The 14,179-nt window shown below is 40.5% G+C and overlaps 1 protein-coding gene and 36 non-coding genes across 37 annotated transcripts in view; all 37 read left to right on the top strand.

Annotated features, from left to right (window-relative positions):
* Positions 1-14,179, top strand: part of LOC133003696 (F-BAR and double SH3 domains protein 2-like) — a 115,913-nt gene that overhangs the window by 4,658 nt on the left and 97,076 nt on the right. The window contains exon 2 of the mRNA XM_061073487.1: positions 394-491. Within this exon, the coding sequence (XP_060929470.1) occupies positions 394-491 (98 nt within the window). The remainder of the gene's footprint in view (positions 1-393; positions 492-14,179) is intronic.
* Positions 4,490-4,563, top strand: trnat-agu (transfer RNA threonine (anticodon AGU)). Its single transcript has one exon. It is a non-coding gene; the product is annotated as a tRNA-Thr (tRNA).
* Positions 4,673-4,747, top strand: trnat-agu (transfer RNA threonine (anticodon AGU)). The gene has a single exon. It is a non-coding gene; the product is annotated as a tRNA-Thr (tRNA).
* trnat-agu (transfer RNA threonine (anticodon AGU)) lies at positions 5,039-5,112 on the top strand. The gene has a single exon. It is a non-coding gene; the product is annotated as a tRNA-Thr (tRNA).
* trnat-ugu (transfer RNA threonine (anticodon UGU)) lies at positions 5,197-5,270 on the top strand. Its single transcript has one exon. It is a non-coding gene; the product is annotated as a tRNA-Thr (tRNA).
* trnat-ugu (transfer RNA threonine (anticodon UGU)) lies at positions 5,564-5,637 on the top strand. Its single transcript has one exon. It is a non-coding gene; the product is annotated as a tRNA-Thr (tRNA).
* Positions 5,748-5,821, top strand: trnat-ugu (transfer RNA threonine (anticodon UGU)). The gene has a single exon. It is a non-coding gene; the product is annotated as a tRNA-Thr (tRNA).
* Positions 5,931-6,004, top strand: trnat-agu (transfer RNA threonine (anticodon AGU)). Its single transcript has one exon. It is a non-coding gene; the product is annotated as a tRNA-Thr (tRNA).
* Positions 6,482-6,555, top strand: trnak-uuu (transfer RNA lysine (anticodon UUU)). Its single transcript has one exon. It is a non-coding gene; the product is annotated as a tRNA-Lys (tRNA).
* trnat-ugu (transfer RNA threonine (anticodon UGU)) lies at positions 7,033-7,106 on the top strand. Its single transcript has one exon. It is a non-coding gene; the product is annotated as a tRNA-Thr (tRNA).
* Positions 7,400-7,473, top strand: trnat-agu (transfer RNA threonine (anticodon AGU)). Its single transcript has one exon. It is a non-coding gene; the product is annotated as a tRNA-Thr (tRNA).
* trnat-ugu (transfer RNA threonine (anticodon UGU)) lies at positions 7,767-7,840 on the top strand. The gene has a single exon. It is a non-coding gene; the product is annotated as a tRNA-Thr (tRNA).
* Positions 7,951-8,024, top strand: trnat-ugu (transfer RNA threonine (anticodon UGU)). The gene has a single exon. It is a non-coding gene; the product is annotated as a tRNA-Thr (tRNA).
* Positions 8,134-8,207, top strand: trnat-agu (transfer RNA threonine (anticodon AGU)). The gene has a single exon. It is a non-coding gene; the product is annotated as a tRNA-Thr (tRNA).
* Positions 8,318-8,391, top strand: trnat-agu (transfer RNA threonine (anticodon AGU)). Its single transcript has one exon. It is a non-coding gene; the product is annotated as a tRNA-Thr (tRNA).
* On the top strand, positions 8,476-8,549 carry trnat-ugu (transfer RNA threonine (anticodon UGU)). Its single transcript has one exon. It is a non-coding gene; the product is annotated as a tRNA-Thr (tRNA).
* Positions 9,026-9,099, top strand: trnat-agu (transfer RNA threonine (anticodon AGU)). The gene has a single exon. It is a non-coding gene; the product is annotated as a tRNA-Thr (tRNA).
* Positions 9,209-9,282, top strand: trnat-ugu (transfer RNA threonine (anticodon UGU)). Its single transcript has one exon. It is a non-coding gene; the product is annotated as a tRNA-Thr (tRNA).
* trnat-agu (transfer RNA threonine (anticodon AGU)) lies at positions 9,576-9,649 on the top strand. Its single transcript has one exon. It is a non-coding gene; the product is annotated as a tRNA-Thr (tRNA).
* On the top strand, positions 9,734-9,807 carry trnat-ugu (transfer RNA threonine (anticodon UGU)). Its single transcript has one exon. It is a non-coding gene; the product is annotated as a tRNA-Thr (tRNA).
* Positions 9,918-9,991, top strand: trnat-agu (transfer RNA threonine (anticodon AGU)). Its single transcript has one exon. It is a non-coding gene; the product is annotated as a tRNA-Thr (tRNA).
* Positions 10,077-10,150, top strand: trnat-ugu (transfer RNA threonine (anticodon UGU)). Its single transcript has one exon. It is a non-coding gene; the product is annotated as a tRNA-Thr (tRNA).
* On the top strand, positions 10,444-10,517 carry trnat-ugu (transfer RNA threonine (anticodon UGU)). Its single transcript has one exon. It is a non-coding gene; the product is annotated as a tRNA-Thr (tRNA).
* Positions 10,811-10,884, top strand: trnat-ugu (transfer RNA threonine (anticodon UGU)). The gene has a single exon. It is a non-coding gene; the product is annotated as a tRNA-Thr (tRNA).
* Positions 10,995-11,068, top strand: trnat-agu (transfer RNA threonine (anticodon AGU)). Its single transcript has one exon. It is a non-coding gene; the product is annotated as a tRNA-Thr (tRNA).
* On the top strand, positions 11,360-11,433 carry trnat-agu (transfer RNA threonine (anticodon AGU)). Its single transcript has one exon. It is a non-coding gene; the product is annotated as a tRNA-Thr (tRNA).
* On the top strand, positions 11,518-11,591 carry trnat-ugu (transfer RNA threonine (anticodon UGU)). Its single transcript has one exon. It is a non-coding gene; the product is annotated as a tRNA-Thr (tRNA).
* Positions 12,069-12,142, top strand: trnat-ugu (transfer RNA threonine (anticodon UGU)). The gene has a single exon. It is a non-coding gene; the product is annotated as a tRNA-Thr (tRNA).
* Positions 12,253-12,326, top strand: trnap-ugg (transfer RNA proline (anticodon UGG)). Its single transcript has one exon. It is a non-coding gene; the product is annotated as a tRNA-Pro (tRNA).
* trnat-ugu (transfer RNA threonine (anticodon UGU)) lies at positions 12,621-12,694 on the top strand. The gene has a single exon. It is a non-coding gene; the product is annotated as a tRNA-Thr (tRNA).
* trnat-ugu (transfer RNA threonine (anticodon UGU)) lies at positions 12,805-12,878 on the top strand. The gene has a single exon. It is a non-coding gene; the product is annotated as a tRNA-Thr (tRNA).
* On the top strand, positions 12,989-13,062 carry trnat-agu (transfer RNA threonine (anticodon AGU)). The gene has a single exon. It is a non-coding gene; the product is annotated as a tRNA-Thr (tRNA).
* Positions 13,173-13,246, top strand: trnat-agu (transfer RNA threonine (anticodon AGU)). Its single transcript has one exon. It is a non-coding gene; the product is annotated as a tRNA-Thr (tRNA).
* trnat-ugu (transfer RNA threonine (anticodon UGU)) lies at positions 13,331-13,404 on the top strand. Its single transcript has one exon. It is a non-coding gene; the product is annotated as a tRNA-Thr (tRNA).
* On the top strand, positions 13,515-13,588 carry trnat-agu (transfer RNA threonine (anticodon AGU)). Its single transcript has one exon. It is a non-coding gene; the product is annotated as a tRNA-Thr (tRNA).
* trnat-ugu (transfer RNA threonine (anticodon UGU)) lies at positions 13,673-13,746 on the top strand. The gene has a single exon. It is a non-coding gene; the product is annotated as a tRNA-Thr (tRNA).
* trnat-agu (transfer RNA threonine (anticodon AGU)) lies at positions 14,040-14,113 on the top strand. Its single transcript has one exon. It is a non-coding gene; the product is annotated as a tRNA-Thr (tRNA).

Genomic DNA, 14,179 nt, shown 5'->3' with positions numbered 1-14,179 from the left:
TGACTGTCTGTGTCACATTGGTGTGTGACTTTTGGTGACTTCATGCAACATTTATTCCTACTAGAGGTGGTTGATGTGGCCATTGAGAAAAAAAAGAAGATCATTATTAATTGTTTATGTGTTCATGACCTTCAGGCAAGTAGATATTCATCATTCTCTCAGCTCTTTAGGACCATGAACATGTCAGCTCTACTATGATAACCAAAATCACAAAGGACATCTGATTTCATAGCTCATTATTGATATTTCCTAAATATATATCAGATGAAATGTAGTAATGGTGGTTTTTCTCTGTTGATGAATGTGAGCCATGAGAGAAACAAGATGTTTGCAGGGCAGAGGAGTGAAGAAATGAAAAATCCTTTACCTGACATGCTTTTTTGTTACCCCCAGGTCAAAGTGACACAGGAGCTGAAAAACACACACATGGAGCAGACGACAAGACTGCACTTTAAACACCAGACTGAATGTGACCTGCTGGAAGACATGAGGTATGAATGAGTCTCCTGTTTGGAATTCCCTTGTTCTGTGTCAGGTTCACTCTCCTCCATGATTGTTTGTGTTGCCTTCTTCTTATAAACCTCCTGTCTGCATCTTTGCCATGTGAAATAAACTGGTTATATATATACTATGTATATATTCATATTGCACAGCCCCAGTTGTACTGACACTATCTTGTTCTCGTCCACTGTAAAAGAATGGAGCAATACGCTGTCCAGCTGCCAGACTATATGAAATCCAGTCATCTTTACTGACTGCCCGCATGAACACAACCGAGTACAAAAAGAGAGAGAGAAGAACTAATGAGTCAGGCAGGATTGGCATGAGAGTGAAAAAAGGAGGCGGGTTGTTGTCATATTTCATTTTTTTGAGAGGGACAAAGGGTTGGGAAAATGCTGAAGGAATTTCCTGCTGCCCTCTTCCTGCTCTTCAACTCTTTTTCTTACTCCCTTGCTTTCTCATTTTCCAAATTTCAAAACATATCTCCTTTTCATTTTCCTTCTCCCTCAGTTCCTTTTTCTTCTTTTTCTTCTTTTGCTCTGACTTTATTTTTTAAATCAGTCTCTTTTCTCATCTTGCTGTTCTCTTTCTCTGCTGTGTTTACTCATGATGTGTGTAAGTCTGGCAGTTGTCCCTTTTGGATTTCGCAGCGGGAGGAAACCCTGGTTCCTTTACACACTCTCATCTTCTGTGTTGACTAAGTATTGATTATTCATGACAGCAAACTCTCCAGTTCTCTGCTTCAATCACTGTCTTTCTCCCTGTTTCTCGTTTTCTCCACCTCAGACTTCACTTTCTCTTATTTTCTTGTTTCACTCTGTGGAGGGGGGGGGGGCAGCTCCAGCTGTTTGAGAGCAGATTGCCTTGTTGCTGTTGGCTTTCAGGGAGCGAACAAGGTCCTGGTCTCACTTGTCGGACAGGGGGAGAGCCAGTTAGGCATATGTGGCCACAACGTTTTGGTTGTTTCCGTCTTTCAGGGATGGAATTACATGCTACTGGTTAAAGATCTCCATATTGACTTTGTCATCCTCATGTTTGGAAGACGCTGGCTGCATCCTATTTCTCAGTATGCTCCTCAAAAGCCTTAAATGTTTTTTAGTTATTTGTGATGGCACATTCTAGTGGAGTTAAGGAGGAAAAACACATCTTTTCATGATGATTTATATTGAAAGCATCTGTGGGGTTCTACTCAAATTTCAGTTGCTATCCGTCAGAACTTGATGTGAAATGATCAATTCATTAGTTGATCAAAAGAAAAACAATGGCAGCAATTGTCCTGGTTCCAGCTCCTGCAGTGTGAGGAGTTGTTGTTTTGCTGTTTCACATCATTGTAAACCTAATATTTTTGTCAGACATTTATAGACATTTGTCTTTTCAGAAATAAAACAAACTATTAATCATTTGATTAGAACAAATAGATGAAACATTTACTTCTATTCCCATTTTATTGAACAGGACTTGACTGCAGCCAGTTTAAACAAATGCATTATCCACTGACTGTGTTGTATCAGTGATGATTTTCACAGCAAAAACACACTTTTTGTGTCCCTATCCAGGGTCAACATCCAGAGTTAATTACTGCCCTTGTACCAGCAGACATACAGTAAATGGACTCAAACTGTAGGACATTAACAGTAATGCCAATTAATGTCCATGTCTAAAAAACACTTTTAATGGAATTGGACTGTAACTTAACCTCTGCAGCTGTTTATTGACTTATTTCACTTGGCTAAGGTGCTAGAAGGTACTAATGTCATGACGACAAAATAGCCTCCAAAAAAAAACATTTTTAAAATAGCTGGAACCAATAGGAGAAGAATTGTGTGGCCTTGTAATGAAACACACACAAAGTCACACACACTTTCCTGTGTAAAGCCTACAGTAGGTTTTAACACTTAAATCCCCAAAGCTGCTCTGAGGTTATTTACCCTAATTAATCCACAGACTGGTTTTAATCAAACTACACACACACATACAGTGACACTCACACCCACACAATAACATACATACACACACATTATATATATTAAGCCTATGTGTTGGTAAATGTAAAAGAAAATATAGATAAAGAAAGACAGTAGGACAGAAAGGGTGTATTTAATGTGCTGGACTTGTCTTATTTATGAGAGAGAAAGAGAGAGAGGACAAAACGATGACAAATTGGTGGACTCAAGGAGTCAAGTTGGTGTCCTCAATCCAGTTAATCCCCAATAGTCTTATGTCTGCCTTGACACACACACGCACACACAGACAGACACACACAAACACACACATGCACGTCTCACTATAGTTGTGAGGACACTCATTGGCACAATGCACTCCCTATCCCCCAACCCAACCATCCCAACTAAATACCCAATCCTCACCCTAACCTAAACCTAATTCTAACTCTAACCCTAAAACTAAGTCTTAACCCTCAAACAAGCCTTTGAAATTGTGAGGACCATGTACATGTACATGTTCCATGTATTTTGAGCATGAATCCTCTACTGAAGTGAAGGTTGGTTGCATATACAGTATTTCCTGTTAAAAGTGCTGAGGAACATTAGGCAAAAGACAAATATTTTCAATTAAAGCCAAGGGTTTATGCTCCCAAATAGTTTCAATAACGTTTTTTCGATTGAGATTTGCTTCGGCAGCTGGGAAACAAACGTTTTTGTGTGATGTGATGGTGTTGCATCAGGTCTGTCCCGTGGTAATACTGACTATAACTTGTCTAAATCAAAATGTTATTGTGGGTTATGACCACTGAAGAAATATCCACCCACTATGCATTTTTGCTTACCAACATGAATCTCAGTGAATCTCGATCCAATTCACTGGTCAAACATCTCATAAACCTCCTCTTCCAAATTCTTCCCCACGTCTTAAAAGGTTTATGAATTAATGTATAGTACAAAGAAGTTAGATTTCCTTTATTATAAGTTTCACAGTAATTTTATTTTATTGCCAACTGCTAGTCAATCGTCTTTTAGTCTAAAAAGGAGTGTCCAAACACCCATCGGTCTTCGGTGTAAAAACTGCAGAAGATCTGCCTTATTATGCCTTGTGGTGATCACACAGTGTGAAAACATGACCACCCTCCTCTGCCTCTGTCTCTGTCTGTGACTCATGTTGCTTATCCTGTTGTCACTGATCTCAGTCTGTGTCCTCTACCATTGATCTCAGCTGCTTTCCTACGTCTGATCATTCCTCCACTCTGCCTTTCAACCCACTGCTCCCTTTGCCCTCAACACACACAAGCACTAACAGATAAACACACACACATGCAGCATACACTTAATGTCCAGTCTCAAACACTTAAGTGTTTCCTGTCAGACACATACTCATCGGCAAAACCTGGGCGTTTTCTTTCTCCCTTTTGCTGATGCTGACACTGCTTTTCGTGCACCATACACTTCTAAACATACAAAAATACACACTGTGTCATTAGGGCAGCGAAGTGATGCAATAGATGAAGAGAGCAAGGAAAAGAGTTGTGGAGAAAGAAGGGGCAAGAAAGCTTAGAAAGCAGAGTGCAGAAAGCCAAAGAGGAAGGGATGAGATTAGGGAAGGGAAGGGTGACACACGTTAAGGTAGAGGAAAGGTATGGAGAGATTTTAATGATAAATAGAGAAATAGTCAGTGGGCACAGCTAATGAAGAGTGGAAACAGACCAAGTACAGAGATTATTTTATTCCTAGATGAATGAATTGTCATGCATCAAATAAATGATATCCCTTCCTACGGGTCATAACACTAATGTTATGATGAAACACGGTGGTATTACAACATTTTGAAGCTCTATAACGATTCAACCTGAAAAGTCTGTTTCTTTTCATAGCTTCTTATAAAACACACAGCACCGTAAAGACATTAATAGCGGGTGTGAAATATTTCTAGCTGGTAATTGGGCGACCATGTTTATGTATTAGATCTCCTACACGTAATTCCTGCAAGTTGGTCCTGTCATATAATGTCTTTACATCAACTTTTCCCACAATAAAGAGGTGCTGTGGCTTAGTTGGTCAAAGTGCCTGTCTAGTAAACCGGAGATCCTGGGTTCAAATCCCAGCAGTGCCTTTTTACCAGTGAAGTGTAGTTTTTCTGTACATTCCCATCTTGTCAATGTAATTTCTGCTAGTTGGTCCTGTCATATAGTGTCTTTTAATATATTTAGCCACATTATCGAGGTGCTGTGGCTTAGTTGGTCAAAGTGCCTGTCTAGTAAACAGGAGATCCTGGGTTCAAATCCCAGCAGTGCACTTTCTCCAGTCAAGCGTAGTTTTTTGTCTCCATTCTGATGTAGTTTAGATAATTTCTGCTAATTGGTCCTGTCATATTGTGTTGTTTCATCGTTTTTGCCTCCCAAAACAGGTGCTGTGGCTTAGTTGGTGAAAGTGCCTGTCTAGTAAACAGTAGATCCTATGTTCAAATCCCAGCAGTGTTTTTTCACCAGTGAAGCATAGTTTTTCTGTCCATTCCCATCTTGTTAAAGTAATTTCTGCAAGTTGGTCCTGTCATATAATGTCTTTACATCAGTTTGTGCCACAATAGAGGTGCTGTGGCTAAGTTGGTCAAAGTGCCTGTCTAGTAAACAGGAGATCCTGGGTTCAAATCCCAGCAGTGCCTTTTCTCTTCTGATGTAATTTAGTTAATTTCCGATAATTGGTCCTGTCAAATACTGTTGTTTCATCAATTTTCCCTCCCAAAACTGGCGATGTGGCTTAGTTGGTGAAAGTGCCTGTCTTGTAAACAGGAGATCCTGGGTTCAAATCCCAGCAGTGCCTTTTCACCAGGGAAGTGTAGTTTTTCTGTACCTTCCCATCTTGTTAAAGTTATTTCTGCTAGTTGGTCCCGTCATATAATGTCTTTACATCAATTAAGCCACATTATAGATGTGCTGTGGCTTAGTTGGTGAAAGTGCCTGTCTAGTAAACAGGAGATCCTGGGTTCATATCCCAGCAGTGCCTTTTCTCCAGTCAAGCGTAGTTTTTTCACTCCCTTCTGATGTAGTTTAGTTAATTTCTGCTAATTGGTCCTGTCATATTGTGTTGTTTCATAAATTTTGCCTCCAAAAACAGGCACTGTGGCTTAGTTGGTGAAAGTGCCTGTCTTGTAAACAGGAGATCCTGGGTTCAAATCCCAGCAGTGCCTTTTGACAAGTCAAGCGTAGTTTTTTCTCTCCCTTCTGATGTAATTTAGTTAATTTCTGCTAATTGGTCCTGTCAAATATTGTTGTTTCATACATTTTTCCTCCCAAATCAGGCGCTGTGGCTTAGTTGGTGAAAGTGCCTGTCTTGTAAACAGGAGATCCTGGGTTCAAATCCCAGCAGTGCCTTTTCACCAGTGAAGTGTAGCTTTTCTGTACCTTCCCATCTTGTTAAAGTTATTTCTGCTAGTTGGTCCAATCATATAATGTCTTTACATCAATTTAGCCACATTATAGAGGTGCTGTGGCTTAGTTGGTCAAAGTGCCTGTCTAGTAAACAGGAGATCCTGGGTTCAAATCCCAGCAGTGCCTTTTCACCAGTGTAGTGTAGTTTTTCTGTACCTTCCCATCTTTTTAGAGTTATTTCTGCTAGTTGGTCCCGTCATGGAGTGTCTTTACATCAATTAAGCCACATTATAGAGGTGCTGTTGCTTAGTTGGTGAAAGTGCCTGTCTAGTAAACAGGAGATCATTGGTTCAAATCCCAGTAGTGCCTTTTCTCCAGTCAAGCGTAGTTTTTTCTCTCCCTTCAGATGTAGTTTAGTTAATTTCTGATAGTTGGTCCTGTCATATAGTGTCTTCACATCAATTTAGCCACATTATAGAGGTGCTGTGGCTTAGTTGGTCAAAGTGCCTGTCTAGTAAACAGGAGATCCTGAGTTCAAATCACAGCAGTGCCTTTTGACAATTCAAGCGTAGTTTTTTGTCTTCTTTCTGATGTAGTTTAGGTAATTTCTGCTAGTTGGTCCTGTCATATTGTGTTGTTTCATCAATTTTGGCTCCCAAAACAGGCACTGTGGCTTAGGTGGTGAAAGTGCCTGTCTTTTAAACAGGAGATCCTGGGTTCAAATTCCAGCAGTGCCTTTTCACCAGTGAAGTGTAGTTTTTCTGTACCTTCCCATCTTGTTAAAGTTATTTCTGCTAGTTGGTCCCATCATATAATGTCTTTACATCAATTAAGCCACATTATAGATGTATTGTGGCTTAGTTGGTGAAAGTGCCTGTCTAGTAAACAGGAGATCGTTGGTTCATATCCCAGCAGTGCCTTTTCTCCAGTCAAGCATAGTTTTTTGTCTCCCTTCTGATGTAGTTTAGTTAATTTCTGCTAATTGGTTCTGTCATATTGTGTTGTTTCATCAATTTTGCCTCCCAAAACAGGCGCTGTGCCTTAGTTGGTGAAAAAGCCTGTCTTGTAAACAGGAGATCCTGGTTTCAAATCCCAGCAGTGCCTTTTCTCCAGTCAAGCATAGTTTTTTGTCTCCCTTCTGATGTAGTTTAGTTAATTTCTGCTAATTGGTCCTGTCAAATATTGTTGTTTCATACATTTTTCCTCCCAAATCAGGCGCTGTGGCTTAGTTGGTGAAAGTGCCTGTCTTGTAAACAGGAGATCCTGGGTTCAAATCCCAGCAGTGCTTGTTCACCAGTGAAGTGTAGTTTTTCTGTACCTTCCCATCTTGTAAGAGTTATTTCTGCTAGTTGGTCCAGTCATGGACTGTCTTTACATCAATTAAGCCACATTATAGAGGTGCTATGGCTTAGTTGGTGAAAGTGTCTCTTTAGTAATCAGGAGATTGTTGGTTCATATCCCAGCAGTGCCTTTTCTCCAGTCAAGCGTAGTTTTTCTGTCCATTCCCATCCTGTTCATGTAATTTCTGCAAGTTGGTCCTCTCATATAATGTCTTTACATCAATTTGTGCCACAATAAAGAGGTGCTGTGGCTTAGTTGGTCAAAGTGCCTGTCTAGTAAACAGGAGATCCTGGGTTCAAATCCCAGCAGTGCCTTTTCACCAGTGAAGTGTAGTTTTTCTGTACCTTCCCATCTTGTTAAAGTTATTTCTGCTAGTTGGTCCCGTCATATAATGTCTTTACATCAATTAAGCCACATTATAGATGTGCTGTGGCTTAGTTGGTGAAAGTGCCTGTCTAGTAAACAGGAGATCCTGGGTTCATATCCCAGCAGTGCCTTTTCTCCAGTCAAGCGTAGTTTTTTCACTCCCTTCTGATGTAGTTTAGTTAATTTCTGCTAATTGGTCCTGTCATATTGTGTTGTTTCATAAATTTTGCCTCCAAAAACAGGCACTGTGGCTTAGTTGGTGAAAATGCCTGTCTTGTAAACAGGAGATCCTGGGTTCAAATCCCAGCAGTGCCTTTTGACAAGTCAAGCGTAGTTTTTTCTCTCCCTTCTGATGTAATTTAGTTAATTTCTGCTAATTGGTCCTGTCAAATATTGTTGTTTCATACATTTTTCCTCCCAAATCAGGCGCTGTGGCTTAGTTGGTGAAAGTGCCTGTCTTGTAAACAGGAGATCCTGGGTTCAAATCCCAGCAGTGCCTTTTCACCAGTGAAGTGTAGCTTTTCTGTACCTTCCCATCTTGTTAAAGTTATTTCTGCTAGTTGGTCCCATCATATAATGTCTTTACATCAATTTAGCCACATTATAGAGGTGCTGTGGCCTAGTTGGTCAAAGTGCCTGTCTAGTAAACAGGAGATCCTGGGTTCAAATCCCAGCAGTGCCTTTTCACCAGTGAAGCGTAGTTTTTCTGTCCATTCCCATCCTGTTCATGTAAATTCTGCAAGTTGGTCCTCTCATATAATGTCTTTACATCAATTTGTGCCACAATAAAGAGGTGCTGTGGCTTAGTTGGTCAAAGTGCCTGTCTAGTAAACAGGAGATCCTGGGTTCAAATCCAAGCAGTGCCTTTTCTCTTCTGATGTAATTTAGTTAATTTCTGCTAATTGGTCCTGTCAAACACTGTTGTTTCATCAATTTTGCCTCCCAAAACAGGCGCTGTGGCTTAGTTGGTGAAAGTGCCTGTCTTGTAAACAGGAGATCCTGGGTTCAAATCCCAGCAGTGCCTTTTCACCAGTGAAGTGTAGTTTTTCTGTACCTTCCCATCTTGTTAAAGTTATTTCTGCTAGTTGGTCCCGTCATATAATGTCTTTACATCAATTAAGCCACATTATAGATGTGCTGTGGCTTAGTTGGTGAAAGTGCCTGTCTAGTAAATAGGAGATCGTTGGTTCATATCCCAGCAGTGCCTTTTCTCCAGTCAAGCGTAGTTTTTTCACTCCCTTCTGATGTAGTTTAGTTAATTTCTGCTAATTGGTCCTGTCATATTGTGTTGTTTCATAAATTTTGCCTCCCAAAACAGGTGCTGTGGCTTAGTTGGTGAAAGTGCCTGTCTAGTAAACAGTAGATCCTATGTTCAAATCCCAGCAGTGTTTTTTCACCAGTGAAGCGTAGTTTTTCTGTCCATTCCCATCTTGTTAAAGTAATTTCTGCAAGTTGGTCCTGTCATATAATGTCTTTACATCAGTTTGTGCCACAATAAGAGGTGCTGTGGCTAAGTTGGTCAAAGTGCCTGTCTAGTAAACAGGAGATCCTGGGTTCAAATCCCAGCAGTGCCTTTTCTCCAGTCAAGCATAGTTTTTTGTCTCCCTTCTGATGTAGTTTAGTTAATTTCTGCTAATTGGTCGTGTCAAATATTGTTGTTTCATACAATTTCCTCCCAAATCTGGCGCTGTGGCTTAGTTGGTGAAAGTGCCTGTCTTGTAAACAGGAGATCCTGGGTTCAAATCCCAGCAGTGCTTGTTCACCAGTGAAGTGTAGTTTTTCTGTACCTTCCCATCTTGTAAGAGTTATTTCTGCTAGTTGGTCCAGTCATGGACTGTCTTTACATCAATTAAGCCACATTATAGAGGTGCTTTGGCTTAGTTGGTGAAAGTGTCTGTCTAGTAATCAGGAGATTGTTGGTTCATATCCCAGCAGTGCCTTTTCTCCAGTCAAGCGTAATTTTTCTGTCCATTCCCATCCTGTTCATGTAATTTCTGCAAGTTGGTCCTCTCATATAATGTCTTTACATCATTTTGTGCCACAATAAAGAGGTGCTGTGGCTTAGTTGGTCAAAGTGCCTGTCTAGTAAACAGGAGATCCTGGGTTCAAATCCCAGCAGTGCCTTTTCTCTTCTGATGTAATTTAGTTAATTTCTGCTAATTGGTCCTGTAAAATACTGTTGTTTCATAAATTTTGCCTCCCAAAACAGGCGCTGTGGCTTAGTTGGTGAAAGTGCCTGTCTTGTAAACAGGAGATCCTGTGTTCAAATCCCAGCAGTGCCTTTTCACCAGTGAAGTGTAGTTTTTCTGTCCATTCCCATCCTGTTCATGTAATTTCTGCAAGTTGGTCCTCTCATATAATGTCTTTACATCAATTTGTGCCACAATAAAGAGGTGCTGTGGCTTAGTTGGTCAAAGTGCCTGTCTAGTAAACAGGAGACCCTGGGTTCAAATCCAAGCAGTGCCTTTTCTCTTCTGATGTAATTTAGTTAATTTCTGCTAATTGGTCCTGTCAAATACTGTTGTTTCATCAATTTTGCCTTCCCAAAACAGGCGCTGTGGCTTAGTTGGTGAAAGTGCCTGTCTTGTAAATAGGAGATCCAGGGTTCAAATCCCAGCAGTGCCTTTTCACCAGTGAAGTGTAGTTTTTCTGTACCTTCCCATCTTGTTAAAGTTATTTCTGCTAGTTGGTCCCGTCATATAATGTCTTTACATCAATTATGCCACATTATAGATGTGCTGTGGCTTAGTTGGTGAAAGTGCCTGTCTAGTAAATAGGAGATCGTTGGTTCATATCCCAGGAGTGCCTTTTCTCCAGTCAAGCGTAGTTTTTTCACTCCCTTCTGATGTAGTTTAGTTAATTTCTGCTAATTGGTCCTGTCATATTGTGTTGTTTCATAAATTTTGCCTCCAAAAACAGGCACTGTGGCTTAGTTGGTGAAAGTGCCTGTCTTGTAAACAGGAGATCCTGGGTTCAAATCCCAGCAGTGCCTTTTCACCAGTGAAGTGTAGTTTTTCTGTACCTTCCCATTTTGTTAAAGTTATTTCTGCTAGTTGGTCCCGTCATATAATGTCTTTACATCAATTAAGCCACATTATAGATGTGCTGTGGCTTAGTTGGTGAAAGTGCCTGTCTAGTAAATAGGAGATCGTTGGTTCATATCCCAGGAGTGCCTTTTCTCCAGTCAAGCGTAGTTTTTTCACTCCCTTCTGATGTAGTTTAGTTAATTTCTGCTAATTGGTCCTGTCATATTGTGTTGTTTCATAAATTTTGCCTCCAAAAACAGGCACTGTGGCTTAGTTGGTGAAAGTGCCTGTCTTGTAAACAGGAGATCCTGGGTTCAAATCCCAGCAGTGCCTTTTCACCAGTGAAGTGTAGTTTTTCTGTACCTTCCCATTTTGTTAAAGTTATTTCTGCAAGTTGGTCCCGTTATATAATGTCTTTACATCAATTTTTGCCACAATAAAGCGGTGCTGTGGCTTAGTTGGTCAAAGTGCATGTCTAGTAAACAGGAGATCCTGGGTTCAAATCCCAGCAGTGCCTTTTCTCCAGTCAAGCGTTGTTTTTTCTCTCCCTTCTGATGTAGTTTAGTTAATTTCTGCTAGTTGGTCCTGTCATATAGTGTCTTCACATCAATTTAGCCACATTATAGAGGTGCTGTGGCTTAGTTGGTCAAAGTGCCTGTCTAAACAGGAGATCCTGGGTTCAAATCCCAGCAGTGCCTTTTCACCAGTGAAGCGTAATTTTTCTGTCCATTCCCATCCTGTTCATGTAATTTCTGCAAGTTGGTCCTCTCATATAATGTCTTTACATCATTTTGTGCCACAATAAAGAGGTGCTGTGGCTTAGTTGGTCAAAGTGCCTGTCTAGTAAACAGGAGATCCTGGGTTCAAATCCCAGCAGTGCCTTTTCTCTTCTGATGTAATTTAGTTAATTTCTGCTAATTGGTCCTGTAAAATACTGTTGTTTCATCAATTTTGCCTCCCAAAACAGGCGCTGTAGCTTAGTTGGTGAAAGTGCCTGTCTTGTAAACAGGAGATCCTGGGTTCAAATCCCAGCAGTGCCTTTTCACCAGTGAAGTGTAGTTTTTCTGTCCATTCCCATCCTGTTCATGTAATTTCTGCAAGTTGGTCCTCTCATATAATGTCTTTACATCAATTTGTGCCACAATAAAGAGGTGATGTGGCTTAGTTGGTCAAAGTGCCTGTCTAGTAAACAGGAGACCCTGGGTTCAAATCCAAGCAGTGCCTTTTCACCAGTGAATTGTAGTTTTTCTCTACCTTCCCATCTTGTTAAAGTTATTTCTGCTAGTTGGTCCCGTCATATAATGTCTTTACATCAATTAAGCCACATTATAGATGTACTGTGGCTTAGTTGGTGAAAGTGCCTGTCTTGTAAACAGGAGATCGTTGATTCATATCCCAGCCGTGCCTTTTCTCCAGTCAAGCGTAGTTTTTTCACTCCCTTCTGATGTAGTTTAGTTAATTTCTGCTAATTGGTCCTGTCATATTGTGTTGTTTCATAAATTTTGCCTCCAAAAACAGGCACTGTGGCTTAGTTGGTGAAAGTGCCTGTCTTGTAAACAGGAGATCCTGGATTCAAATCCCAGCAGTGCCTTTTGACAAGTCAAGCGTAGTTTTTTCTCTCCCTTCTGATGTAATTTAGTTAATTTCTGCTAATTGGTCCTGTCAAATATTGTTTTTTCATACATTTTTCCTCCCAAATCAGGCGCTGTGGCTTAGTTGGTGAAAGTGCCTGTCTTGGAAACAGAAGATACTGGGTTCAAATCCCAGCAGTGCCTTTTCACCAGTGAAGTGTAGTTTTTCTGTACCTTCCCATTTTGTTAAAGTTATTTCTGCTAGTTGGTCCCGTCATATAATGTCTTTACATCAATTTTTGCCACAATAAAGAGGTGCTGTGGCTTAGTTGGTCAAAGGGCATGTCTAGTAAACAGGAGATCCTGGGTTCAAATCCCAGCAGTGCCTTTTCTCCAGTCAAGCGTTGTTTTTTCACTCCCTTCTGATGTAGTTTAGTTAATTTCTGCTAATTGGTCCTGTCATATTGTGTTGTTTCATAAATTTTGCCTCCGAAAACAGGCACTGTGGCTTAGTTGGTGAAAGTACCTGTCTTGTAAACAGGAGATCCTGGGTTCAAATCCCAGCAGTGCCTTTTGACAAGTCAAGCGTAGTTTTTTCTCTCCCTTCTGATGTAATTTATTTAATTTCTGTTAATTGGTCCTGTCAAATATTGTTTTTTCATACATTTTTCCTCCCAAATCAGGCGCTGTGGCTTAGTTGGTGAAAGTGCCTGTCTTGTAAATAGAAGATACTGGGTTCAAATCCCAGCAGTGCCTTTTCACCAGTGAAGTGTAGTTTTTCTGTACCTTCCCATTTTGTTAAAGTTATTTCTGCTAGTTAGTCCCGTCATATAATGTCTTTACATCAATTTTTGCCACAATAAAGAGGTGCTGTGGCTTAGTTGGTCAAAGTGCATGTCTAGTAAACAGGAGATCCTGGGTTCAAATCCCAGCAGTGCCTTTTTTCCAGTCAAGCGTTGGTTTTTCTCTCCCTTCTGATGTTGTTTAGTTAATTTCTGCTAGTTGGTCCTGTCATATAGTGTCTTCACATCAATTTAGCCACATTATAGAGGTGCTGTGGCTTAGTTGGTCAAAGTGCCTGTCTAGTAAACAGGAGATCCTGGGTTCAAATCCCAGCAGTGCCTTTTCTCTTCTGATGTAATTTAGTTAATTTCTGCTAATTGGTCCTGTAAAATACTGTTGTTTCATAAATTTTGCCTCCCAAAACAGGCGCTGTGGCTTAGTTGGTGAAAGTGCCTGTCTTGTAAACAGGAGATCCTGTGTTCAAATCCCAGCAGTGCCTTTTCACCAGTGAAGTGTAGTTTTTCTGTCCATTCCCATCCTGTTCATGTAATTTCTGCAAGTTGGTCCTCTCATATAATGTCTTTACATCAATTTGTGCCACAATAAGGAGGTGCTGTGGCTTAGTTGGTCAAAGTGCCTGTCTAGTAAACAGGAGACCCTGGGTTCAAATCCAAGCAGTGCCTTTTCTCTTCTGATGTAATTTAGTTAATTTCTGCTAATTGGTCCTGTCATATTGTGTTGTTTCATAAATTTTGCCTCCAAAAACAGGCACTGTGGCTTAGTTGGTGAAAGTGCCTGTCTTGTAAACAGGAGATCCTGGGTTCAAATCCCAGCAGTGCCTTTTGACAAGTCAAGCGTAGTTTTTTCTCTCCCTTCTGATGTAATTTATTTAATTTCTGTTAATTGGTCCTGTCAAATATTGTTTTTTCATACATTTTTCCTCCCAAATCAGGCGCTGTGGCTTAGTTGGTGAAAGTGCCTGTGTTGTAAATAGAAGATACTGGGTTCAAATCCCAGCAGTGCCTTTTCACCAGTGAAGTGTAGTTTTCTGTACCTTCCCATTTTGTTAAAGTTATTTCTGCTAGTTAGTCCCGTCATATAATGTCTTTACATCAATTTTTGCCACAATAAAGAGGTGCTGTGGCTTAGTTGGTCAAAGTGCATGTCTAGTAAACAGGAGATCCTGGGTTCAAATCCCAGCAGTGCCTTTTTTCCAGTCAAGCGTTGGTTTTTCTCTCCCTTCTGATGTAGTTTAGTTAATTTCTGCTAGTTGG

The sequence above is a fragment of the Limanda limanda genome, chromosome 6, assembly GCF_963576545.1.
Source record: "Limanda limanda chromosome 6, fLimLim1.1, whole genome shotgun sequence".
NCBI classification, from domain to species: domain Eukaryota; kingdom Metazoa; phylum Chordata; class Actinopteri; order Pleuronectiformes; family Pleuronectidae; genus Limanda; species Limanda limanda.
This window is presented reverse-complemented; position numbering and strand designations above follow the sequence as displayed.